Raw genomic sequence first — 26,285 nt, forward strand, 5'->3', positions numbered from 1 at the left:
AGTGATCTAATATAAAGCATAGATCACCACTCAACCAAAATATTAAGACAGCTTTGCAAAATAGCACTGGATAATATATATTACAGTATGTATTGGACGTGTTATAAATAACATTGTATATCATTGTTGTACTATTAAGAGGAGCTGATAGACTTAGCCTCTTCTGGAGATAACACTCCAATTCCAACAAGACAAGCTACAGCTGCCTGAAATTTTGCTTGCTTCTTAGTACCACTGGTGGTTTCTGGCTGAAAAGTTCCCAATGGAACAGTAACCTACATGTAACAATAGGTGTAAACAATTGGTGAAAGGATAGTGGTGAAGTGTACCACCTTGTACATAAAGCCTGGTTTATCAATGACAACTACTTCCTCCCAGCTAACCACCCACTGTTTCTTAGCAGCAAGTTCTTGCAGTGCTGATACAGGATGTTTACCTATGTAGAAAGTAATAATTTTTAAGGAGAAATTTAAATGGTGGTATTCATACCCTTAACTATGGATGGAGTGTATCGACTGGTTGACTTGATGGTGTTGTGTACTGGAGCTATTTGGATGCTGTCAATATCTGAAACTAAACCTATACCGAGAAGCGCATGGATTGTCAATGTGTATGTGCACAACCAAGTTTACAGTTACCTTTCCTGTCCACCTGAAAATTCAGAATAGGTGGCACAATATGACCAGTGCCTGTCTTTCCTAATGGGGTACCTTCCATCCAGCCCATCTTCTTCATCATTTTCACAGCAAAGTCACTCCTGACTGGATTCAAACAATTAAACATATCCTAATAGAACACACACGTGTTACTCGATCATTATAACGACACCTCATACCTTCTTCACCCAGGCCTGTCGACCAGTAGCATGAAGGTCCTTGCCTGTAATAGTGACAACTTTTTTCTCTCCTGTGAACTGCCCAAGTCTTTGGTTTTCAGACCACTGTGCAATCTGTAAAACAATGGAGAAAAAATTTTCAGATACTATGCATACAGAATTTTATCCAGGCCAAGTTGTGATTTTCACCACAGCATATAACTAATAAGGACATACTTGTTGTTCTACTTGTAAATATGAAGAATACGCTTGAATATCTGACGGATTAGCTTGCAGTTGTTGCTGAAGCATCAAACGTCGCTGGGAAAGTGTGGTAATATCAATGGTTTCCTGTAGTAAATCAACAACAAAAAGAAAGCAGTACAATGATGTTGTGACAGTATTAGTAATTACCCTTCTTACCTCTACAGCTTTGTAACAGTGGTGGAATCCATTCTATCCTATATGACTTGGTAGCTCAGTCAAAAACTGAAGAACTTGCTCTGAAATGTTACAGGCTTCAGCGATACTACATTTTGCAGAAGGTTCTTCAGTTTTTGACTGAAAGATGGTGTATTACTGATTCATCCAACAGACAGTTAACATGAATTAGTAATAGACCACTTTCATTAATTTCTGCACACACACCAAGTACACACTCCAGGAACCGGTAGTGGCTTTAAATACTCAATAACACTACTGAATATATGTTGCTATGCCTACGAGGGCCTTATAAAACACAGGAGTTTTCAATCAATGACAAATTGAGAGTCACAAGTGTATATAAAATTTTACACCTCAACCACTCAGAAAAAATACACAGCAAAACAATAGCAGAGTGTATATCACGGTGTGTGGGGAGAAATATATATATATATATATATATAGTAGGACCTCCATTATCTGAACATTTGTGTGTCAGTTCAATCATTCAGATAAGTGAATTTACTCAGATAAATAAAGCCCATTCATTTCTTGTTCAATATACTCTAATAGAACATACACCTGCTGATCTAATAGAACATGCAGTCACGCCTATTGTTCAGATAATCGAGGTCCTACTTAAAAGAAATTTAGGCACTAACAATTGAAGAGAATTCACTATGTGGCATGAGGACTACAAGCGTAGGGAGAGGAAATTGTGCGATTATACACAACCTAAATTACTACACTCAAGAGTATATGATAACAAACAGCATATTGGTATGTGAAAATGACTGTGAAAACCTGACTACAATAATTGGTAACTACACTGTCAAGTGTACATTCACAGCATTCTAGGTGTATTGGTCAGTAAATGGTAGGATAGCTAACTGGTTAGCAGTACTGACAAAGGAGAATAGAGTCCATGGACTAAAAACAAGCTCCTAATGTTAACTATTCACTGCTGATGCTGGTTGCCTTGTAGCCCAGTTAAGCAACCACTTTCACAAGCCAATATGCTACACTATGTAGTTGTTACTATACACTCTTGATATACCGTAAGGCTAGAAATTTCCAATGGTTAAATTTTACTAACCAAAAATTGTATTTTTGACAACATCAATGCTTTTTTTAAAGGAAATAAATCCCTCGAGCCTTGGAAGTTTACTCCATCAAAAATTTATAGCCATACAGTGATTCATTAGTGTCTTGAGACACACACACACACACTGAAGTGAACAGCAATGGAGACATGGGCCAGTAACTAACTTGCTGTACTGGTGTTTCATCAGTTGGTGGGATCTGCTCCATTTTCTGATGTTTGGTACCCGAAGAGCAAGGAAATACTTCAGCAACAGATGACGTCATTGTTCTCTCTGTAACCACTTGTGTTGCAGTCTTCCATGCATTGTTATGAAACACCAGTTCTGTAAGGTACAGTAGAGTAATAAATGCAAACAACATATTATTTATCATTACTGAATTTAGCTAGCACTCAACTTCACAATAAGCACAAAACTCTAGTCCCACAAGGTATAGGTACACAACCCCTCTATTTCAGACACCTTGATGAATGTACTTTTTGTCTAATACAAGTAAATATGTCCTGACTAAGTTGACTGAGAGGTGAGGGGGTGTTACAATTTGGCTATCAGTATTGGCATGAGTATGTGAAAAATTCTTTATACAGCTGGATGGACCATACAATTCTCACCTTGTTTACTAGCCATGCCTAGATTATAGGTTTGTGCTGTGACTGCCTGCTGTTGTTGGTCCTCGTTGATAGGAAAATTAACCTCAGGTAGTTCTTGAACTTTCTTTGATAGTTCTTGACAGAAAGTCATGAATGATTGCAAGGTTCCTTCCTGTGGTGGAGGTGTTGGCACTTTCTCTATCACAAGTCTGGGCCTTCTTCTTGGACTTCTATTGTTACTACTACTGCTGCTGTTTCTTCTCCGATGATGATGATTTCTGCGCCCTCGAGACCAACTCCTATTGGAGTTTCTATGATGTCTTGTCTCCCTGCTGCGTGACCGACGACGACCTCTATTATGTGAATGACGACCTCTGCTACGAGACCGATGACCTCTACCATGCGATCGATGACCTCTGCCAGGTGACTGGCGACTTTTGCTAAGTGACTGACGACTTCTACTGCGTGACTGACTTCTACTGTGTGACTGATGGCTTCTACTGCGTGACTGACGACTTCTACTGCATGACCGACGATGCCCTCTGCCAGGCGACCAACTTCTGCCACGTGACTGACGATGACCTCTGCTTCTTGACCGATGACTTCTACTGAGCAACTGGCAACTTTTACTGTGTGACTGATCATCTTTGCTAAATGTCGAACAACTTGCATTTTGATCTTCACTTTGTGAATGGTAATTCATTGACGATTGATCATTCATAGCCTGCTCTCCACTACTAGCCATATTTGGTGATTGTTCCCTACTTGACTTGAGTTCAATTTGCTGGTCACCGTCACGTGATCGCTCTTTTTCATCTGGTGAACTTATTACCACAACCTCCTCAGCTCCCACCACTATCACTGAAGATGATGTTTCGCTTTTGGCAACTTCGGGTGGCTGTTTCGCCTCCTCTAACGCTAACAAAATTTTATCGTATTGTTCGAGAGCCTCCTGAGTAGAGGCAGTCGTTTCTTTGTCGCTACTATCATGGTCCTCTATTAATACCTCATGATGATGCTTACTCTTTTTCTTCTTATGTTTGTGCTTCTTATGGTGCCTAGAGTGTTCGTGCTTTTTACGAGACTTCGAACGTTCATGTTTCTTTCTAGAGCCCATTGTATTGTGCATTAATTAGAACACTATGAAAATTGCATTAAAATTACAAAAAAAAAATTCAAACAATTCATTATGTTTCCTGACTCCTTTTCTCCAACAACTTGTATTCAGCTGCAGAGAGGGCCTCCCACAGCATAACATAGCCATGTTTTTGACTAATGTCTGTTGCCAGTGAAGATATTTCTCCAAAACCACCACTAATCATCATGTAGCTCAAGCCTCTTCGGTCATTGGCACAATGAATCGCTTTTAGACATTTACTGCTTGAACGGTGGGCTCGGAAAAATGTTACAAGATGTGGTTCTTTTGTAGCTGTGAAAATGGCAATTACACCACATGATAAACCAAACCAGAGGGTGTCTTTGCTGCGTTCAATACAGAGTAGCTGTCGCTGGTAACTAGCTGTCATTCTGATGTGGGTGAACACAGTAGTGAGTTGTGGAGTGAGGTCATACTTGTGTAACAGATCACAAGTGTTCACATCCCACGTCATGACACAGCAGTTGTCCCTTGTGACACTCCACACCAGTGAGTGATTCTCTGACACAGCAATCGAGTAGACTTCATCACTGCTAGGACAGCCATCCCAACTCTTGGCTACTGCAACATCATCATCAGCATTAAGAATAAAAATCTTGTTGCCACAAGTTAGCCACATGTGGTCCCCAATAGCAACCATCGAGAATATCGGAGCATTGTGAATCAAAATTTCATGTGGTTCTTTAGGGAATTGTAGTTTTGAGTAATAAATTAGAATTCCATTGGCTAAACCAATGAATACAAATGTGTCATTGGCTGAAATGACTGAAACAGAATCCTGGAGGTTAAGCCTGTCAGTAAAGCGGAAAGTAGCAGCATCATAAGCATGTACACAATTTTCCGTCAACCCTATCACAACCTTGTTATCAATGGCACAGATACTGGTAGCCCTTGCCTTAAGATGGAGAGTACCTCGAATACTGAGATCTTCATCATTGAGGATGAATACTTGAGTACCACTTTCGTCTTCTCCGTATACCCAGATTTGGCGGGAGCTTTGTGCTAGGCAGCAACCACGTACGGATACACAATCACGCACAACTTGGCTGCACAAATAGCATTGATATGACAAAGGTCGGAGCTGCTTGACAAGTGAGAACGCTTCTGGTCGGGCATGAATATCTTCTTGCCAACATTGCTGCATCATCTCAACTAACGTGGAGTAGCCAGCAGTGTTAGCACATGTCAACTTTGGTCGCTGGTTAACTGCCATTTTATCCGGGTGAAGGCTTCCTTCAAATGCTGCCCACCTTGTAACCAGTTCATACAACAAAAGCCCAAAAGAATAAATATCAACTTTAGCAGTATACTCTTCTCTGAAATTATATTTCAACATCTCTGGTGCGTGGTATGTCTCAAACATATTCCTCTCCAAATGTCCGGTTGGAGATAGGAAACGTCCTCGATTGAAATTTGTCAGTTTGACAGTAGTTTCTGACCTAAGATCCATTGACCACAGCAAAATGCTGCTTGCTTTCAGTGTACGATAGACTATTTTCTTTTGATGCAGGTAAGTTATGGCAGAGGCCACTTGACAGGCAATGTGGAAACGTATTACACGACTGATCTTCTCGTCATAGTCTGTCAGTTTACTATACAGTGTTCCCATTGGTGCTCTCTCAATCACAATACATTGTAACTGAACTGAGAATCCAAACATGGATATGATATTGGGGTGGCGTAGAGTAGACAACATAACTGCCTCATGACGCAGCTCTAACAAAGGTTCGGCGACTGCTTGTTTCACAACCTTGTACTGCTTGATAGCCAACTTCTCCAAATGAAGATAACTGCCACCAAATAGTTTATGGCGTGGGCTTTGATGTATAAGGTTCTCTTTATTGATTGTGAGATCAGGAAGATGATATGAAGGTGGGAAATCAAGCATCATAAAATCAGGGACTAGGTCAGACAGTTGCACAGTCTCAGGATGACCACGACAGTTGATAACGCTGTCACCTTCGGCCATACTGTGGACACAAGCATCCACAAGATAAGGTGTAACATTGCTACGGCCTTCATTGATACATCGGGGACACAGAGCCAGTTGGGTGAGCTCTTGATTGCGAGATTCACTTGACATAAAATTTGGAAACCATTCCTTGATTGTTTCTGTCACCACACTGCACAGTCGAGCTAAGAGAAGTGTACCATGTCCTGAACGAGATACAGCAATCTGTATTCCCTTCTCCTCCACACTAGAAACATCACTTTGACAGGAGCTCAATGAAAAACTGAATGACTTGTTTTCAAAAATTATGCCATTGGCCCACACCTGCAAGCAAAAGAGTAAATATACACAAGAAAAAAAAGGCAATATGTCACTAACCTGTAAATTGTCTTCTGATTCAAGTGATAAACTGGTGTTTATGTGTGGTGAGTCCTCAACATTGTCATCTGTCCCTGTAGTGTCCACATCACCAGTGTTGCTGTCTAGTCTCTCCAGAGGCTTGCCTTCATCTACGGAGAATCTGAACACAGCTGAATATCTCGAGCCAATCTCTTCTTGTGTCGTTGGAGACTGAGGTGAAGTATCCCCAAATGCACTATCATTGAGAGGACTGAATGATGACTGGACACGTGTAATTACAGTAGCAGGTAAATTGCCAGAACGTGGTATCAAAATGTAACTGTCGGACGTTTCGATTTCTTTTTTTGGAGTTGATAGGCTGTCACTTTGGCATGCCAAAGATGCATTACCTTCAATTGCAGTATTCTCAGGAAATATTGCAGTGATGTATGGCAGACGGCGCAATATTGTGGCAATCACACGTGGCCACATGTCAGGAGGGAGTGCTTTGGCCTTGGGCGCCAACTGTCGTCGCAAGCATCCAACTTGATAAGAACCATTGTGTGTAAAAATAGCATGGCCAAGGAGTGAAGGTATCAACACCTGATTATTACTGATCTGCAAGGCAATAGAAAAACGACTAAGAATCCGAAAAAATGGTCCCAAAAACTCCTTGGACATTACTCCACTCAGCACATTTACTATATCTGATTTGGAGCACACTGGCTGTTGCCCAGAAGGCATGACATTGATAAAAGAAGTACTACTCAACCTATAAGAAGAGCTGCTATTTACTGCAACTGTGATTAGCACTAAGACATCCATCAGCCAAGATGGGGACAAAACATATAGCATATCAAGCTCATAGTTAGGATCGGGATAATGGAGTATTGTACCAGTGTGCAACAAGTATTCTACTATCAGAGGAATTTCCATCTGATCCGGGGGATCGTTTGGGACCACAGCCTGAGAAATAGTCCATAATTCATGCTCTCTCATAAACACAGAGCGAGCAGGTGGCTGTTGCTGCGAACATCTTCTACTCTCCTTCTCGACAGCCGCAGCAATTAGTTGGTAATTCTCAGGGTATTGTCGGCTTACTAAGGTAGTTTGTCCGTTCCACTTCATGTTCACTGCGATATCATAAATGCGCTGCTTCACATCAGCCTGCACATTGTGTATACTATGATGTGGATGGCTTAGTAACACAGCCTGGTGAAACTGCAAGCTAGAATACATCGGCATTGCTAAATACCTCTCCAGCAACTTCATCCGTTGCTCAATAATGGTATCAGTGATGGTTTCATGAATTACCATAATAATGGCAATATTAGCACCAGGAACATAATGCACCAGTTGTGTTAGAAGTGGACGTAGGTGCTCCCTGAGACCACTGACTGAATTGAGGTCCCAGAATAACAAGTACAGTGCTGAGGAAGTAAAGAAACATGGATACAATGGGTAGAACTGCTGACCACCAGGTAAAAGCCACGTGTTGAAGAATAGTTTTTGGTTTCCAATAAACCGCCCTTTATTGAACAATGGCTTGAAATGCCAGGATATTAATTCAACTCTGTCTGATTGTTGGCTAACATTGCTTACGCTACCATGAGGCAGTTTCTGGCAAAGGTATTCACGGCCGTGTTCAGAGCTACCTAGGACAACCACTCGAATGTGACTGCATGGTTTACTTGTGCGAGCCCTTGCCCGAAAATGTCCCGATATTCCACCTCGGAGCACAGCAGAAGGAAAGTCTTCAATGTGAAGCTCATTGAGATTTAACGTAACCAAGTTAGGAAGTTGACCCATTTCTTTAGGTAGTTGAGAAATGTAAGTGATGCTGAGATCTAGTGATGTAAGAGTCAGCATACGACATAGACATTTAGGAACCAAACGAAATGGATTCTTACTCAAATTGAGCGACTCGATGTGGGAGCTTTGCATACCAGTTGGAAGACTTGTAAGCTGGTTACTGCTTAGGTCAAGATTTTGAAGCAATGATGACCACTTTGAAATACTTTGAGGCAACTCTGTAAGTTTATTTTGACTAAGATTAAGGTACTCTAAACTAGGAAGGCCAAACAATTCTTCTGGAACTCTTGAAAGGATGTTTTCAGAGAGATCAAGCTGTCGAAGTTGAGAAGCATCAAACAGCTCCTTGGGAAGCTTACCAATGTGGTTGTTGTTCAGCTTAAGGCCGACCACCCAGGGAGCAATGGAATAAATCCATGTATTGTGGATTAGAGTTAATTTCCGACCACCCCAATTTACCTGCCGACGTTTCAAATCCACATCTGTCTGTAGCAGGAGTTCTAGCGTAGCCTCATAATTCTTTGCAAGGATTGAGATAGCAATTTGGTAATCTAGTTTCATTTTCCTATTAGCAAGTAATCTGAACACTTCAATAATATACCATGGCACGTGTGCTCCTTCCTGTGGTGGCTCACATAACAGAGAGCGAATTGTCTGTGCTTCATTGTTCAACGAAGCTTTGCACAGTAACAATGTTGCAATAGCCCTAACGTTTTCCAGCTGAATGGCTAAAGCTAGAGCAGTCTCAATACCAGCATTTAACCAAGAAAGTGAGTTGGGTAATAACTGGGCTCCACCGACAACCAGAAGTGAAATGGTTTCATCTGCTCTGTGACGAACAGCAACTAGCAATGCTTCAGAAATGTCTCGTGGCTCATAAGTTCGGAACTGGCTAGTAGTTAGGGCATTCTCAATAGCATTAGTGTTGCTTTGCTGTACGTGATGAATCAACTCTAAAAATGAACAGATAAAAAAAACACAATTACAAGGAACCAATTCGCAATCAATAGCACAGGGAATTCAATACTATTGACATCAATAGTTGTTATATATATCAGATAAGGTCAAATACAACAGTAGGGGTATTGGTGATTGTGAAGAAAAAAATATGACAGTTACCTTTACTGCGCAACAAACGAAGTACAGCTTCTCTCCGTTTGCTTCTTTCAGCTTTGGCAAATGCATCGCACCCTAAAGCATCTTCCAACCTTATCTTGGCATCTGCTTCTAGTAACATTCTAACACAGTTTGCATAGCCTTTCACAGCTGCAGTATGCAATGGTGTAACATTTCCTTTCCCCTGTAAAAGATATGCAATACAATGGTCAACATACTAATTTATAAAAATAATAATTCAGAGCAAAGGTTCTGTTGTAGCTAAAAGCTCACCGCAATGTCAGGAGCGACGCCGCTCAGTAGAATAAGTTGCACCGTATCAGCTTGGTCTGCTTCGCAGGCTTCGTGCAAAAGCGTTAGGCCACGTTGTAACTTCACATAAAAGTAGTTCAACGCTTCTTGTTGGGTATCAAGTATTTTACTCAATTCGTCCTTAAGTCCTTCCCTGCAACATCGTGAAAGCTCCGCCAACAAGTTACGGTCAATAGTTGACTGTATTTCTTGAGCTGGGACAGCCATTTTTTTCTGTACTGCATAAATTTATTGAAGAGGCGCGTGACAAAGAGACTCGGGTGATCTCGCGTGTCTGTACATGTGCGCAACATGGCGGAGAAGCATACGTTAGATGCGATGACCCCAGCTTCCAGTAGCAACTGGTATGGCGCCGATAACAAGCGGATGAAGCTGGAGAATTCACAGACGTCGTCTTCGATTGGAACCAAGTCATCGCTCGACCCGCATCAGCCGCCGCCCTCTCGGGTGGTGCACGCTAGGGCGGTACCTGACGGCTGCAGCTTCCAAGAAATTTTAAATACCGTCTCAAGATTTGGGAAAATAGGGTACGTTTTGATTTCTGCATTGTAACTGGAAATTACCAAAACGTTTCTGTTTAACGCGCACCTGCATGTGTAAATTTTTCTCTAGGTATCTGACAATGATGCCGAAGATCCGGCAGGCTTTGATAGAATTTGAGCGGGTAGATGATGCAATCAACTGTGTCCGCAGTACCCAGGAGAATCAGATATACATTCTTGAGCGACCAGTGTTCTTTAATTTCTCCACCAGCCAAGAGATCACTCGGTACACAAATGCAAGAAATTCTGTCTACTTATAGACTTTTTGTAGTTCCCCTTATGGATATTCTCCCAGTACCCAAGCACCACCACAGGAAGATGTTTCCGTAAACAACATTCTTCTTTACACGATCTTTAATCCCATCTATCCAATCACTGTGGTATGTTACTTGACTGTGTCAAATGTTATTAAACATTCAGCTTATTGTTTCCACAGGATGTTATCCATACTATTAGCAGTCCCTGTGGGATGGTACAACGAGTGGCCATCTTTCGCAAGAATGGTGTACAAGCACTTGTGGAGTTTGATTCTATTGCTTCTGCTCAACGAGCTAAGCAACATTTAGATGGTGCAGATATTTATGCAGGCTGTTGTACACTGAAAATAGAATATGCCAGAGTAAGTTGATACACTTACCTGGGAAAATTTTGAAATCCTACTGTTTCCAGCAGTTTCTATTTATTGTTCACTGCTTTTTGTTTATTAATTTTTATGTGTGTTGTTAACAGTGTCAACGTGTTAATGTCTACAAGAATGATGAGATGACTTGGGATTACACTGTACAAGGTGCAAACTTGTTGGTGATTGTATACATGTACAGTAGATAGTGGGTAATTGTATTGTTGCATTACGATGTACAGAGCGCACTATGTTCACAGTGCAAGCAGTCGAGCAGCATTTCACTTGTGCAGCACCAAGAAGGGTGGTGTGTGTGTACACGCCACCCGGCACTACTCGGGCACATGTGACAACAAAACATCACACCACCCATCCCACAACATCACGCGTGTGACGCACTTTTATTAACATCACGACCAAAATGTTGATATAAGCTTATGCGTGTTTGCACGCACTGTCTTCTACAGACAGAAGATTTCTTACTTGGGGCATGCCAATGATGTGATGATGGCTGCAGGAGGAAGAGGAAGGGCTGATTTGTGGGGGTGTGGCTGATTTGCTGCAGGGTTGTGTATGCTCTTCGTCTGCTGTCAACAACCAGTGCTGTGTTAATGCCACCTATTGTGACTTGTGTTTAAATTTTGTGTTTTTTATTTTGTAGTTTGTTTGTAAATTTTTATTTATAATTTATTTTAATCAAAGAACAATTTGATACTAATAGGATTATATATTTTTAGCATGCATGCATACACAATCTTTTTGTTGTTACATTGGGAAAGACATTCTCAACACTTGTGCAGGTAAATGTTTCTAGTTGTGTGTATGTGCTTTGAATTTAAAACATTTAAACTCTTTAAGATGTATATATATATATATACCCTCAAAGGAGTGAAGTCTAATACTATATCAATTTGTATAGTGCAGTATTTTTTCAAAGTTTAATGTCTCCTGTTGAGAGGTTTGTACTGTTCTGTTTCTCCTCTTAAGACTTGTATTGATTAGATGTTTTGTTGATAGCTGGTATAAGAGGAGGGTTGATGAATCGTCCTGCTGCACCACCGCAGGCTGCTTTTCAGCAGACCCAGCCTGCACCTCCACAAGCCTTCGTAGCTCAGCAATACCCGACTGCTGCCCCTACTCCAACCACTGGACAAGACTACGGTGGTAAGAGTTTAATAGTAGTAGCTTACGTGTCTTCAAGATGACAATTTATTACTTTGTGCATTTGTAGGTATGAATGCTTTTGGTGGGCCGGGTTCTGGTGGTCCAGGGTCAGTGCTGATGTTATATGGTCTTGATACTAGTCGTATTGGATGTGATTCCATCTTCAATCTGCTTTGTTCATATGGAAACATTCTAAAAGTAATAGCAGCGTGAAACTTGGTTGTGGCAAACTTCATTTTTAGGTGAAAATACTTGTGAACAAACCTGGGACTGCAATGGTGCACATGGATAATCCACAAGCAGCAAAGAATGCCCTCCAGCATTTACACCAGACCAGGCTGATGGGGAATACCCTCCAGTTGGCGTGAGTAAACAATCTCAGTCAACATATGTACAGTGTATTGTAACACTTTTGATATAGTTTCTCCAAACATGATTACATTGCTGACAAGGGGCAGGCTGAATGCTTGACTGATGGTACACCATGTTGGAAAGATTTCACACAATCTCGTAACAACAGGTAAAATTATCGACGTAATTTCTGAAAGTAATGGACATTTATTTCCTTCAGGTTCTTAACAGCAGAAGCTGTGAGCAAGAACCGTATCATTGGGCCTAGCAAAATTCTACACTTCTACAATGCACCCCCAGACAGCAGTGAAGACACTTTCAAACAACTCTACACTGAACTGAAAGTGCCTCTTCACACTAACATCAAATTTTTTTCACAAGGTCAACCAGGTTAGTAAATGTGATTTCCGTTGTGTCATACTGCTATCGTTATTTAGGTGGTAAAAGTGCCACAGGACTAATGGAGTGGTCAGATGTTGAATCAGCTCTCGAGGTCTATGTTATTGCCAACCATTACACCATGCATGCACTATGTAAGTCACGAGCTATTTTGTGTTTGTTTTATCACTGCTTCTTGTAGCTGGAAGAGCATACACTTTCAAACTTGCCTTTTCATCCAACACCAGTATCGATGGACCCAACATTCAACATTAAATTACACAATGCTAAGACTTTTAGTCTAGTCCTCTTTGTACGTACATTATTTTATTAATATTATCAAGAGTAAGTAATTAGAATGCAATTAAGATAAAGTGTCTGGTGAAAATTGACTGAGTAACTTCTGTAGTTCGGTGGTGACTTCATGATCCTGTAGGTGTAAAGTTGTAGAGACAATAAAGTGGGTGGGGCTCACCTCTGGTGTGGAGTTTTCCAAGTGCCATGCCTTTATTAACCACTCCACTGCTACATCTTGAGCTTGTAATTTTAGGTGGCACTAAATAGAATGTTATGTATGGAACAGTTACAAAATCTTTCTTGGTACCTTAGCAATCCAGAGAAGATTGGATTTCCAGCCTTTGGGTTTTAACTCTTCAGCCTAAGCAGAAATCTGTGTTTTAAATTGCATCTCAACTGTAATCACACCTTATTAAAACTATCTAATGCTTCTTCATATGTTGAAGAAGGAGGTGAGGCAAACAAGGCACTAGCAGCTTTCCTCTCTAGCCAGCTCAACCCTGCCACCTGTGGGAGGAGAATGTGAGAGGTTTAAAGATGGATGAATAGCAAGAAATACATTATATACTGTCACCTCAAATTGCCATCTTCCCAACAAGTGGTAAGAGTTAGGCTCATCAGCTTTCAACTGAATTGCTCTATCAATGTGTTCCTAATGGTGTTATTTTTCTTCAAAGAGCAGTCACAAAATTTTAGTAAACCTTGAATTCAAAGCCTCCAGCGATTCTTTCTTGTATTCCTTTATGTAACACAGTGGCACCAGTGAGTATAGCAAACCTACAAAACATTGATTTTAACGTACCATAGGTGTGCGCATGCATGTGTGTGTGTACATATGTAGTGTGTCTGTGTGTTTGTTCACCATTTGTGTGCCTGCCAGCAACTCTCATTGACATCCAGTGCCTGTTGTGTGTATTGAACTCCTTCTTGTAATAATTCTAATTCCAGTTCTGTGTTGCTATGCTGCTTGTGAAAGGCACTTTGATGATGACAGATAGTTCCAGCTCTCCATAATACACCTGTAGAATAAATATACACTACTTGCAATTGGCTATGTAGTAGATGTGTGGACAGTCAAGAGAAAGGACTAGTCCCAAAGGTCAGGTTGAAAAAAAAATTACAACAGTGACTATCAAGGAATCAGTCATATGTTGTATGGTACAGGCTCTTCGTCTGGCTCTATTAACAAAACTTAGACAAAAAAAAAACATTAATGCAAAAAATTGCAAAACTCGGGAGAATTAATCCTGAGGCCAGGATCCTAACCACTACACTGTGCAGCTCCCAGCTTAGTCTCTATAAGCATATAGAATCTTTTTCCACATATGCAGCAGTGTGCTTGAGTTATGGACAATTACAAATTTACTTCATTAATTGTCTAGAATCAGGTGAACACCAACTATGTTTCTATTTTAAAATGGTAGCATGTGTATATGGAAGTACCTTCATGATTTGGATACTCCTTAACTTTTTGGCGAAGTTCTATTAACACTGTTCCACATTTCTCTTCATTAGATATTGCTTCGTGCAGCAACACATCAGCCTCTTTCAAAAACTCTGCAAGTTGCTCTGAACCGCTCGAAAGCTCCAGCTTTTCTTCTTGACTAATATTTAAAGCACACGTATACATAAAGCAGAGTTATACCACCATAAATAGCACATACCTCTAGGTGGTACCATATCTACGGTGGTACTACCATACAGCATAATTTGACGAATTTGACAAGACGAATTTGACGAAATGCTTGCCATTCGTCAAAATTTCCCCCGGCCAAAGCTCACGTGACTAGTTAATTAGAATACTCTAGTGCATGACATTCGTCAATATTTTCCTCGTCAATATTCAAGATAGAGAATTCGTCAAAATTCCCCCAGTCAAATTATTACACTGTACAGTATGTTTCTACAGATTATTCTAATTTATGCTCACCTTTCCTCGCTCTGCGCTTCGAAGTACTCGTCATCGTCTTCTTCTCGCTCGCTTTCGCCGGCAGCTTCCCGCTTTGCAGCATTTTCTGTCCTTCTGCTCGTTACTGAAGTTCTTCGTGCCTGAAGAAGCTGGGTTCCTGCTTCGCTCAGTGTTTGGCGCAAGCGAGATACCTCAGTGGTAAGCGCCTGCACTGAATTAGCTAAAGAAGTGGATAATCGAGACTCCCCTTGAAGTCGCAACCATCTGTAAGTGACTACTCCTAACGTGTATCCAGTTCCTACACCAGCGCAGAACGCCAACCAGGGAATTTTACTACCCTCCATTACAGGCGCACGCGCTTAAAAAGAGAATACGATGTTCACGTGACGTAAAAATGAAGGAGTTTGCTTTGTCATATCAAAGACGCTAACACTTTTTTTTTACCAATAGTAAGGCCCTACTAATCGCCATGTTGAACTGCAGGTATGTAAATCAGTGTGGCGTATACATGTCAAGTGTCCAGCCACACCCACCATTATACAATATCTCCATAGGGCTCCAGTGGTGCTGTTTCTCGTGTCGTTGTTTATATTCCATGTCAAGACACAGACAGATTGTTGGTGTAACAGTTGCACAGGAGATCCAAATACTGTTTGTCATGCACGATCCAGCACTCAAACAATACCCAACTCTCTCATGATCCTACAGAATACTAATCTTATTACTTCACTGTAAGTCAAAAGTAAATTGACTTTAGTTTAACAAATGTTTTCTGAATGTAGCACTTATCTATTTACTACTGATACTGTGCTAGGCACTGGCACTTTTTCAAGTGCCTCCTTTGTACGTTTGGAGACACTGTAAGTACTGCCTGCATGCACACAATGCTGGTATTATATTGTGCCTCACATTGTAACATAAGCATGTGTTTATGGTGACAGATATTTAGTATTACACATTAGAACTATCTGCTTCTTCAGCATCATCATGCAGTATGAAATGTGACGAAAGGGGGCCTTCCACACACTTAACTACCTCTTTGGTGATCATCACAACTGCAGATTGGGCTGGCTTGAAATTGATTTAGAAGTGAGCTAGCTACACTGAATGTAGGATGGAAAGATTAAATTCACATAAATTATGCCTACCAAGTTCAAAGAATTGGATGTGTGTGGAAGACCCCTTTTCACAAATCCAGTCACAATGTAACATTGGAACCTGTTAACACAATACATGTTTCCAGCATTTAGTTTAGTCATGCTCCCAATTGACAGCCTCCAAATTAATTCTTGGTACCAGCATAGCTATAGCTATAATCTTGTCCTAGAAGATTATCTTAATAATAGACTGTTTTTGGTGAAATTACGATGGTTGTTATCAATTTTTTAGAACCAGCTATGGCTCATTATTAATTATTTTCTACACAGTGCTATCAATGATGCAGCTTCGTTGACTACAATTGAGAGAGGAGCCTTTGCTGGCTTATCTGCTCTGAGAACTCTGTAAGTTCATGTCATAATACATGCACTGATGCAATAATACTGTGTTGTTATTCATGATAGAGTGTTACTGGATGATGGACTTGAAACATTTTCAGCAAGTACCCTGGAAGGTCTAAATTCTACTTTACTCAGGCAAATGTAAGTGTCTATCAATTTCTGAATAATGGATAGCTGCTTATAAAAATACACTTTGTTTTACATAATATATGAGTTATGAAACTAACCCCACAGCAATCTGAATGGTAATCAAGTCACCCACCTAAGCCCTGATTTGCAGACATTCTTTTCAAATATGCCAGCAGGCAGTATAGTGTAAGTACACCAGCTCAACATAGCCACAAGGTATCACACGTGGTTATACTGTTCTACAGAAACCTCAATGACAATCCTTTGGTGTGTGACTGTCACTTGAGCTGGATGTTACGCTTACCAGATACTATCACTATACAAAATGCAATGTGTACCGAACCAGAATCACTCGGTGGTCAAGATCTGTTCTCAATAGCAGCTTCATCACTAGATCAAATATGCCCAGGTATATAATAAGTAGTTTGTACTAGCCGTTTCCTAATCACTTGCATGTTATTTCACCTGTCTACCACATCCATATGGTTAGAAATTTCAGCTGCATTTAAAAAATCAAACAAGTCCCCTTATATGCATTTAAAACCTTTATCTAAATGCCTTTGAAGCAGCTGGTTTGAATATAGACCAAGGTACTCTAATAGTGTATCCACACCACCAGTGACTGTAATAGAACACCCCAGCACTTTTCACAATTGCTACTGAACAGATATATATTAGTTATTGGCATAAGTCCAAGGTAAAGCCAAGGATGAGTATCAATAACTAACAACTGTTGTGAAGGTACTTTAACGTATGTAGTACATGGCTTCAATAACAAGTTTAACTACTACTTATTTGTGTATTTGCTATTTCTGGTAAATACTTCTTCAAAGGTTATAATTAAATACCTTACTGGGACTGTGTGGTAAAGGCAATAGCTACCATACAGCTCCAGTAAACTCTTTGAAGTATGGCTTTACTGGAATATATATTGTCTAGATATTTGCACAACTGTACTAGATGACTGTCCAGATGGAACAATGTGTTCACAAAGGAGATATCCATTATTGTATGTATGTTTATGTCAGCCGGGTGTATCAGATGATGTCAATTGTACTGACATTGATGAGTGCCTACTGGAAGACACTTGTAGTTCCGACCAAATTTGTATCAACACGAGAGGTAGTTACATGTGCTATACCTGTCCTCCAACTTCAGTACTTAATACTACCACCTCCGAGTGTCAACAGTGTCCACAAGGATCAATAGCTAACATCAGTATCAATCAGTGTCAACAGTGCCCAGACAGATCAATAGTCAATGTTACTAATAATTTCTGTCAAGAATGCTCAGAGAGATCAATAGTTGATAGGACTAGTAATCAATGTCAAGAATGCTCTCTAGGATCAATTCTAAACATCATGCTCAATCAATGTCAAGAGTGTCCCCAGGGATCAATAGTTGATATAGAGCATAATCAATGTCAAGCATGTTCTCAAGGACATACAGCAAATATTACTAGTAACTTATGTCAAGCTTGTCCAGAAAGATCAGTAGTAATCAATAATCGCTGTGAAGAGTGCCCCCAAGGATCAATTGCAAATGTTAGTGAAAATAGCTGCCAAGATTGTCCTGTAAGATCAATAGTTGTTAGTAACCAGTGTGAAGAATGCTCTCCAGGATCAGTAGCAAATATCACTACCAACTTATGTCAAGCCTGTCCAGAGAGATCAATAGTAAATGTCACTGAGAATTATTGTCAAGAGTGTCCTCAAGCATCAGTAGCAAACATTAGTCACAATTACTGCCAACCATGTCCACCACGATCAGTTGTCATCGGTAATCAATGTGAGGAATGCTCTCATGGAGAAATAATAGATATTACAAACAATATCTGTCAAAGCTGTCCACAGAGATCGATAGTTAATATAAGCAGTAACCAATGTCAAGAGTGTCCAAATGGATCAATTGCAAACGCCACTGACAATCAATGTCATGAGTGCCCCGAAGGTTCAATTGTTGCTGGTAATAATTGTCAACCATGTCTTCCAGGACATATAGCAAATGTCACTAGTAACTTGTGTCAAGCATGCCCACAGGGATCAATTAGCAGTAGTAATCAATGTCAAGAATGTCCTCAAGGCTCCATAGTAAACATCACTAACAATTCTTGTCAAGATTGTCCACTAGGATGGATAGTAAGTACTAGCTATAATCTATGCCAGGAATGTCCTCCAGGATCAATAGCAAATGTTACAGAGAATGTCTGCCAGCAGTGCCCACAGGGGTCTATAGTCAATATAGATGATAACCGATGTCAGCAGTGTCCTCTAGGATCGATGGCAAATATCACTGACAACAGTTGTCAAAGGTGTCCACAAAATTCAATTGCTATAGATAACCACTGTCAACCATGTCCCTTGGGATCCATTGCAAATATAACTGTAAATTTTTGTCAAGAGTGTCCACTAAGATGGATAGTTAACACAAGCACTAATCTATGCCAAGAGTGCCAACCAGGATCATTAGCTAATATTACAAGCAACATCTGTCAAGGCTGTCCACAGAGATCAATAGTTGATATAAGCAATAACCAATGCCAGGAGTGTCCTGAAGGATCAATTGCAAATGTCACTGACAATCAATGTCAACAGTGTCCAGAAGGTTCGATTGTTGTGGGCAATTCTTGTCAACCATGCCTTGCTGGACATGTTGCAAATATCACTAGTAACTTGTGTCGGGAGTGTCCAGAGAGACACATGGTTGTGGATAATCAATGTCATGAATGTCTTCAAGGATTCATAGCAAATATTACTAGTAACCAGTGTCAGGAGTGTCCACAAGGACATATTGTTGTTAGTAACCAATGTCAAGTATGCCAACCAGGTAGAATAGCAAATATCACGGCCAACTATTGTCAGGAATGCCAACCAGGAACAATAAGTGATACAACCATCAACCAATGTGTTGCCTGTCCCCCAGGGCACGTGGTAGACTCCACTAACAATCGCTGTCGACCATGTCCTCAAGGAAGGATAGTTGAGAATAATCAATGTCAAGCATGTCCTGATGGGTTAGTTGCAAATATTAATACTAATCAGTGTGAAATGTGTCCAGATGGGTCGCACTTTAATTCGCTTACTCTTCAATGCCAAACATGCCCAGATGGATTTAATTTTAACACATTAACAAATCTATGCCAGGACTGCCCTGATGGTTTGCATTTCAATATAACCACTAATGAGTGTGTTAGCTGTCCTACAGGCAGACAGTATGATGACACGTTGATGTTGTGTACTGTGTGCCCTTCAGGAGAAGAGTACAACGTTACTGCTGCCATGTGTATTGCATGTGTTAGCAGGGGACTGGCTTACAATAGTAGCATACTAGCATGTCAGATCTGTCCGAGTCACACCCAGCTTAATTCAACAACTAGCACATGCCAACCTTGTAACTCAAATTCTGTGTACGATGATGTAAATCTTGCTTGCATTGAGTGTGGTACCAACACTGTTCCAAATAATAACCGTACTAGCTGTGTAGCATGTGAACCAGGGACTGTGTATAATAATATTACTAAAACTTGCCAGTTCTGCCCCGACTATACTCAATTTGATTTTATGACAAGCACATGTCAACCTTGTAACTCAAATTCTGCATACGATAGTGACAATCATTTGTGTATTGAATGTGATGTCAACACAGTTCCGAATTACAATCGTTCCAGCTGTGTTCCATGTGAAAATGGGATGGTATACAACAACATCACTAAAACTTGCCAATTCTGTCCTGACTATACACAATTTGATATTGTGAGTCACTCATGCCAACCTTGTAACTCAAATTCTGTATATGATGACAACAATCACGTTTGCATTGAGTGTGATACCAACACAGTTCCAAATGATAATCGTACCAGTTGTGTTCCATGTGACGGTGGAACAGTGTATGATGATGTTACCAGAACTTGCCAATTCTGTCCTGATGATACTCAATTTGACATTATGACTGGTTTGTGCCAACCTTGTGACACAAATTCTGTATATGATGGTGACAACCATGCCTGTGTTGAGTGTGCTGCCAATACAGTTCCAGATGAAGATCGTATCAGTTGTGTTCCATGTGAAGATGGAACTGTATACGACAGTGTCACCAGAACTTGTCAGTTCTGTCCTGACTATACACAATTTGATGTTGTGACTGGTTCTTGCCAACCTTGTGACACAAATTCTGTATACAACAGTGACAACCATGCCTGTGTTGAGTGTGCTGCCAATACAGTTCCAGATGAAGATCGTATCAGTTGTGTTCCATGTGAAGATGGAACTGTATACGACAGTGTCACCAGAACTTGTCAGTTCTGTCCTGACTATACACAATTTGATGTTGTGACTAGTTCTTGCCAACCTTGTGACACAAATTCTGTATACAACAGTGACAACCATGCCTGTGTTGAGTGTGATGCCAACACAGTTCCAAATGAAAATCGTATCAGTTGTGTTACATGTGATGATGGAACTGTATATGATAGTATCACCAGAACTTGTCAGTTCTGCCCTAACTATACACAATATGATCTTATGACTGGTTCTTGCCAACCTTGTAACTTGACTGCCATATACAACGGCACTGCTCATGATTGTATTGAATGTAGCTCAAACACAGTTCCAAATGATGATCGTACCAATTGTATCCCGTGTGGGCATGGAACTGTATATGATAATATCACTAGAAGTTGCCAGCCCTGTCTGAACATGACCGAGTATAACTCTACAACAATGACCTGTGTTACTTGTGCTAGTAGCACACAGTACAACTTTAACACGAGATCTTGTGAAGTGTGTCCTCCAGCTAAACTATATAATGAAGTATGTGTCCAGTGTGGTCACAATAATGTTGTGAACACTGTCACTGGAGAGTGTGAACCATGTCCTGAAGGTTTAGTGTTTAATATGACCACTGCAGAATGTGACTGTCCTTGTACAAATAATTTGATTTGTTTGGAGAATTTCTGTATTTGTCCAATTGGAATGATCAATGATACACAAAGGAATGAGTGTGTTAATGCTTCAGGTGAGCCACTGATCAGTTGAAATGGTTTAGTGCAGAATATACTTTTATGTAGATGCATACTGTAATGCTTCAGTCCTGAATGGCACACTGTGGCACAGCATAAGTTCAACCAGCATAGTAAACCTGTCCTGCCCTCACATCACTGGTAAGGAATAGTTTTCAGAGTGTGTACTTAAATTCACAATATGAAATGCTAGATCAAGAAGAATGGCAGACAAGAGAGTGTGATGCTGATGGAAACTGGAGAGACATTGACAACTCTCTCTGCCCGTCTGAAACAATAGTTAAACTATGGGAGAGTGTAAGTAATATAAATTTGTTACAGGAGAATAAGTGACGTACCTTGTATGGTATAGTCTTCTGTACTAAGTGATGACATCAATGAAAATGATCTGGCTGACTTCACTCATTCATTGCTCTCATCTCTCATGACTGCATTGCCTCTTTCTAGTGGAGACCTACCAGTAATATATGGACTGTTAAACACAACAGTCTCTTTGTTGGGCAATGTTAACAGTCCAGATGTAGCCATCACTATTGGAAGTGTATGCAGTTTTTCCCCTTCTCCTTTACGCTAGTTATAAATTGTATTTTTACAGAATACTGTTGCTGTATTCAGTGAGTTGTTTAGCAACAATTCTGAGATGGCATGGCAAAATACTAACGTTAGTCTTATTAATATGGTTTATTACTTATATTTTCCACTGAAACAGGATTCACGCATGCTTTTGACTTCGCTAACTGGGACACTAGATGCACTGGGTAGCCAACTAGTTACATTTGCTAGTGATGATGATATTATAATCAATGCTGATGGAATAGGTTAGTGTTATAATATAGTCCCGGTTAATAGTACTATGTACATTGATCTATAGTTCTACAAGTGGTAGCTGTATCATTGAATTCAAGCAGCGAATGGGCAAATGTTACTCTTCCATCTCTGGACAGCAGCAGTGGTTTAAGTTATATTGAGTTGCCCTTAGATCTACTACAAATAGCAGTGATGAACAATAGTATGCAGTACACATATCGCAGCAGTACAGTAAGGTATGATTTCATTCTTTTTATCGATAGCTGAGTGTAAGTTGGGAGTGGTATCAACTGCAATTGAGAACCTGGGAACTTTACTTCCTCCTCAAAATGCTACCACACCCTCCCCACCAGACCATCCTCAATGGTATAAACCTAGCAGTTATGGTTTCACATGATGTTTAGCTCCTTTATTTTACAGTGGAGAACAGTATATGGTGCCCACAGGACCACCTATTGTCAATAGTGTGGTACTGTCAACATTTATTGCAAGTCCAAACTGTGACGTTAACACCAGTGTTTTAAACACCCCAGTCTTCATCACACTAAAACATGATGTAAGACACTATTTGTATATACTCAGTCTTCTATTTTACTGCCATGGATTGTGTTTTTAGGAGATACAGCATGGTAATCCCCAGTGTGTATTCTTAAACACGTAAGTTTAGGAGTACTCTTTTGCTGTCACATTACTCTAAAATTTAACAGTGACGATGCTGACTGGAGTGGCAGGGGTTGCAGTGTAGCTCAACGAGGGACTAATTTCACTGTGTGCCAGTGTACCCATTTAACTAGTTTTGCCATCGTAATGAATCCTGAAGGAGCAGATGAAGTAAGCCACACTCACTGTCTGGCACAGCAACTGTTAGTACCATCTTATTCAGACTACTGATCATCACTTGAGGATAGCATCAAAGGTTGGAATGTCATTATCCATTATTGCATTGATAGCTTCAATGTTGATGTTGCTTGGACTTGGGTAAGTAGCTGCTATACAATAAAAATTCTAAATATGTCATCCACAGGGTCAAAGATAAAACATTTTTATACAAAATCCATGCGAATTTTGCATTTGCACTGTGCTTGGCACAAACTGTATTTTTGGTTGGAGTAGATCGCGTAGCCGTCCCTTCACCAGATGCACTGTGCAAAATTATTGCCTTCTTTTTGCACTACCTGTTGCTTGCCACCTGGGCATGGATGTTGATTGAAGGAGTTCACCTCTACATGATGTTAGTAAAGGTCTTCTTCAACCGGAAAATATTCTTTTTCTACATGGCAGCTGCTTGGAGTAAGTGCACCATGATCTAGTTCACTACAGTATGTATAGAAAAAATATTTTCCCTTTACAGCTAGTCCTATTATAGTGGTAGGGACAACATTTTCTACAAACCCTGATGACTATGGAACAGAATGCTTGTGAGTAATGTGGAGCTATGTACATATACCAATAAGTTATTTGTAACTTTAGTTGCTGGATTGACTCAGCACACGGCACGAATTGGAGTTTCCATGGTCCAGTCATAGCCATCTTAGCTGTAAGCACATTTATGGCACATTGACTCTAATCTTGTTGAATGATTATGTTTAGATCAATGCATTCATAATGGTGATGACCACTGCTATAGTTATAAGAGCACACAAGAAAGTTGATAATACCACAGTTAGGTGAGTTGCATTCCCAGAAATGATGACAATACAACTGTATTTAAATGTTTATTTCTCGCAGAGCTGCCTTTCGAGCTGCGTTTGTGCTCCTCCCTGTGCTAGGCATCACATGGGCACTTGGATTTTTGGTTTTGGTTAATAGTGGAGTCGCAGGTGTGACAGAATGGTTATTTTTCTCTTTTAACACTTTACAGGTGAGTTGTCCCAAACAAAAACTAAAGTACTCCATGCTTGGTGTTTTTGTTTTCATGACAGGGAGTGATATTTTTCATACTCTACTGTTTATCCAATAGAGAAGTACGTAATAATATTTGTATGTTGTTTTCTCATGCTCTTCATAAATGCAGTTACGACTTGCATTTTTGAAGAAATTTGGGTGTCGACAAGTTGCTATTGATATTGAACGTGAAGTACCATGGTCAAGACGTCAATCAATGCAAATCCCTTCTGCTCTTCGATGGTCAAACCGGAGATCATCAATGTTGGAGTCTTTTGTGAGCACTTCAAGAAAAATGTCACGTAGAGATAGCAGCACAAGTTCTAAGAGTGACTCAAGCTATCCACCAGTCAGTGTACTATGTGGTTACTATGTTATTTAGTGCTTTTGTATAGGGATATAATTTTAATACAAGACCTTCCCTACTATTTTCAACTTTAAATGAAGATGCTGAAGAAGGCAGCATGGAAAACTTTGGTAAGTGTAATACACTTCAGCACTATACATGCAGTAACATTACATACACTGTGTACACACACACTTGGTCTCTTGGTCACTTTATAGCTGCCCATATGCAGTAGAGTGAACCATGATGGCAGAGTTCTAGGATTCCTCCTGAACCAATGACAAGTTGCTAGCCCCACAAAAGCTATGATGTCTTGTAAAGTCACCCCTTCTCCTGAAACATCGACCACAAGCACAGTAAAAAGTCCCTAGGTTGTAAAAGGAATTAGCAGCACAACACACACACGATAAGCAAAGCTATGACAGCTGTGAGAAACACAGCTTGCCACCCAGTGAACCAGCACTGGGATGCCTGTGCACCACTTAGGCGCTTGAGCCTTGTGCAGGCAAATCCTCCTGTGGCAGGGATGGTAACCCGCAGCTGCAGGAGGGACTGTCCAAGTCTCATGGAGAGAGGTCACTGAACCTGAAGTTCCACAACTACCCCAACACTGCTAAATGAGACAAAGACAGTTGAGCATTTGCTTCCCCAAATACCAATTGATAGCTGGGTAGGTGATTACACCAGGCCACCAGATCCCCAACATACAGCTGGGTAGACTTGAGCAATGTGAGTAAAGTTTCTTGCTCAAGGAATCAACAACACCAAATTGGCATAACTGGACATTGAACCCGGAACAATTTAATTATCAGGCCAATATTCTAGCAACTTGGCTATGCTCTCTCTCTCTCTCTCTCTCTCTTTCTCTCTCTCTCACACACACACACACACACACACACACACACACACACACACACACACACACACACACACACACACACACACACACACACACACACACACACACACACACACACACACACACACACACACACACACACACACACACACACACACACACACACACACACACACACACACACACACACACACACACACACACACACACACACACACACACACACACACACACACACACACACACACACACACACACACCATTGTAGCTGGCATGCACACATAATGCTATACTTACACCATTATGTATCTCTGTACTTCATACCAGAAATGCCTCAACAAAATGAAACTCAAGAAATATTTCTTAATATTGATCCTACAACTGGAGAAGTGATACAGAACCCATCACCCGACCAATCCCCAGATGTTGAACAGACAAGTCTGCTTTCTGACCAAGTCACAAATGATTAGCCCACAATATAATGTAATATATATATGCAATTTATATTTTTACATAACTAGTAAAGTTTGTTTTGCAGAGACTATATCAATACAGTTCCTGTTCAAGGCACTGGCAAGAACTCTCAATGGAGTAGCTAACTTCATAGTTTAATATATAGCTCTGACATTACTATTAAATCCATAAAGAGCCTGTGATGAAGAAGTCTCTGGTCTGGCTGCAGCTGGGTCCACACTGTACCAGTTGATTATGCAATCTAAACCAACATGCAGCCCTTGTTAACTGGTCCCATACAAGGATTGTGTTGATGGCATAGCAGATAGTCAACTTTGTGTAGCAACTTTGTGTAGCAACTTTGTGTAGCAGACAAAATGAAATTAATTCTGCAGGACATCATTACCAATGTAAA

At 40.5% G+C, this 26,285-nt stretch overlaps 5 protein-coding genes across 6 annotated transcripts; 2 read left to right on the top strand and 3 right to left on the bottom strand.

The window, feature by feature from the left end:
* Positions 1–52: 52 nt before the first annotated feature.
* On the bottom strand, positions 53–4,074 carry LOC136268341 (protein SON-like). Its single transcript, XM_066063642.1, has 8 exons — positions 2,952–4,074; positions 2,507–2,664; positions 1,052–1,165; positions 836–949; positions 639–786; positions 490–579; positions 333–436; positions 53–275 (listed from the first exon to the last, which is right to left on the bottom strand). Exons 1-8 carry the CDS (start codon positions 4,057–4,059, stop codon positions 135–137), a joined length of 1,977 nt encoding a protein of 658 aa, XP_065919714.1. The 5' UTR covers positions 4,060–4,074; the 3' UTR covers positions 53–134.
* LOC136268331 (leucine-rich repeat serine/threonine-protein kinase 1-like) lies at positions 4,030–9,859 on the bottom strand. Its single transcript, XM_066063633.1, has 4 exons — positions 9,578–9,859; positions 9,308–9,488; positions 6,416–9,141; positions 4,030–6,361 (listed from the first exon to the last, which is right to left on the bottom strand). Exons 1-4 carry the CDS (start codon positions 9,821–9,823, stop codon positions 4,118–4,120), a joined length of 5,397 nt encoding a protein of 1,798 aa, XP_065919705.1. The 5' UTR covers positions 9,824–9,859; the 3' UTR covers positions 4,030–4,117.
* On the top strand, positions 9,860–13,029 carry LOC136268345 (heterogeneous nuclear ribonucleoprotein L-like). Of its 2 annotated transcripts, none has more exons than XM_066063650.1 (12): positions 9,860–10,143; positions 10,229–10,384; positions 10,430–10,538; positions 10,595–10,777; positions 10,888–10,945; positions 11,795–11,941; positions 12,009–12,139; positions 12,184–12,305; positions 12,363–12,461; positions 12,513–12,682; positions 12,730–12,825; positions 12,873–13,029. In XM_066063650.1, the coding sequence occupies exons 1-12, from the start codon at positions 9,908–9,910 to the stop codon at positions 12,944–12,946; spliced, it is 1,581 nt and encodes a 526-aa protein (XP_065919722.1). In that variant the 5' UTR covers positions 9,860–9,907; the 3' UTR covers positions 12,947–13,029. The 2 variants fall into 2 exon arrangements, with proteins under 2 accessions (XP_065919722.1, XP_065919723.1); XM_066063651.1 differs by having other exon boundaries at positions 12,513–12,673.
* LOC136268359 (regulator of microtubule dynamics protein 1-like) lies at positions 12,978–15,249 on the bottom strand. The gene is made up of 9 exons (XM_066063682.1): positions 14,898–15,249; positions 14,411–14,571; positions 13,830–13,986; positions 13,669–13,744; positions 13,542–13,619; positions 13,376–13,474; positions 13,275–13,328; positions 13,146–13,226; positions 12,978–13,100 (listed from the first exon to the last, which is right to left on the bottom strand). The coding sequence occupies exons 1-9, from the start codon at positions 15,218–15,220 to the stop codon at positions 13,035–13,037; spliced, it is 1,095 nt and encodes a 364-aa protein (XP_065919754.1). The 5' UTR covers positions 15,221–15,249; the 3' UTR covers positions 12,978–13,034.
* LOC136268329 (uncharacterized) lies at positions 14,933–25,958 on the top strand. The gene is made up of 28 exons (XM_066063631.1): positions 14,933–15,359; positions 15,431–15,607; positions 15,659–15,736; positions 16,304–16,378; positions 16,439–16,516; positions 16,610–16,690; positions 16,750–16,913; positions 17,444–21,517; positions 21,570–21,662; positions 21,715–21,818; positions 21,874–22,062; positions 22,117–22,182; positions 22,231–22,339; positions 22,393–22,530; positions 22,592–22,694; positions 22,749–22,884; positions 22,945–22,985; positions 23,036–23,159; positions 23,212–23,306; positions 23,353–23,618; positions 23,680–23,746; positions 23,799–23,865; positions 23,919–23,995; positions 24,057–24,189; positions 24,251–24,292; positions 24,343–24,561; positions 24,608–24,689; positions 25,745–25,958. Exons 1-28 carry the CDS (start codon positions 15,346–15,348, stop codon positions 25,885–25,887), a joined length of 7,035 nt encoding a protein of 2,344 aa, XP_065919703.1. The 5' UTR covers positions 14,933–15,345; the 3' UTR covers positions 25,888–25,958.
* Positions 25,959–26,285: the final 327 nt, after the last annotated feature.

The sequence above is a fragment of the Dysidea avara genome, chromosome 10, assembly GCF_963678975.1.
Source record: "Dysidea avara chromosome 10, odDysAvar1.4, whole genome shotgun sequence".
NCBI lineage: Eukaryota > Metazoa > Porifera > Demospongiae > Dictyoceratida > Dysideidae > Dysidea > Dysidea avara.

Excerpts from the sequence above, each read along its gene's own strand:
- LOC136268329 (XM_066063631.1), top strand. Across the intron at positions 22,340-22,392 it reads AATCAATGCTGATGGAATAG|TTCTACAAGTGGTAGCTGTA; the intron begins GTTAGTGTTATA and ends ATTGATCTATAG. Across the intron at positions 22,986-23,035 it reads CAGTGTGTATTCTTAAACAC|TGACGATGCTGACTGGAGTG; the intron begins GTAAGTTTAGGA and ends AAAATTTAACAG.
- LOC136268359 (XM_066063682.1), bottom strand. The coding sequence starts at position 15,220 with ATGGAGGGTAGTAAAATTCCCTGGTTGGCGTTCTGCGCTGGTGTAGGA. Across the intron at positions 14,572-14,897 it reads GAAGCGCAGAGCGAGGAAAG|TCAAGAAGAAAAGCTGGAGC; the intron begins GTGAGCATAAAT and ends TTTAAATATTAG. Across the intron at positions 13,475-13,541 it reads TGGGAAGATGGCAATTTGAG|GTGGCAGGGTTGAGCTGGCT; the intron begins GTGACAGTATAT and ends CTCCTCCCACAG.
- LOC136268331 (XM_066063633.1), bottom strand. The coding sequence starts at position 9,823 with ATGGCTGTCCCAGCTCAAGAAATACAGTCAACTATTGACCGTAACTTG. Across the intron at positions 9,489-9,577 it reads GCGTCGCTCCTGACATTGCG|GGGAAAGGAAATGTTACACC; the intron begins GTGAGCTTTTAG and ends TATCTTTTACAG. Across the intron at positions 6,362-6,415 it reads AATCAGAAGACAATTTACAG|GTGTGGGCCAATGGCATAAT; the intron begins GTTAGTGACATA and ends TTTTGCTTGCAG.
- LOC136268341 (XM_066063642.1), bottom strand. The coding sequence starts at position 4,059 with ATGCACAATACAATGGGCTCTAGAAAGAAACATGAACGTTCGAAGTCT. Across the intron at positions 950-1,051 it reads ATTTACAAGTAGAACAACAA|ATTGCACAGTGGTCTGAAAA; the intron begins GTATGTCCTTAT and ends ATTGTTTTACAG. Across the intron at positions 437-489 it reads CACTCCATCCATAGTTAAGG|GTAAACATCCTGTATCAGCA; the intron begins GTATGAATACCA and ends CTTTCTACATAG.
- LOC136268345 (XM_066063650.1), top strand. The coding sequence starts at position 9,908 with ATGGCGGAGAAGCATACGTTAGATGCGATGACCCCAGCTTCCAGTAGC. Across the intron at positions 10,144-10,228 it reads TCAAGATTTGGGAAAATAGG|GTATCTGACAATGATGCCGA; the intron begins GTACGTTTTGAT and ends ATTTTTCTCTAG. Across the intron at positions 10,946-11,794 it reads TTGGGATTACACTGTACAAG|CTGGTATAAGAGGAGGGTTG; the intron begins GTGCAAACTTGT and ends TTTTGTTGATAG.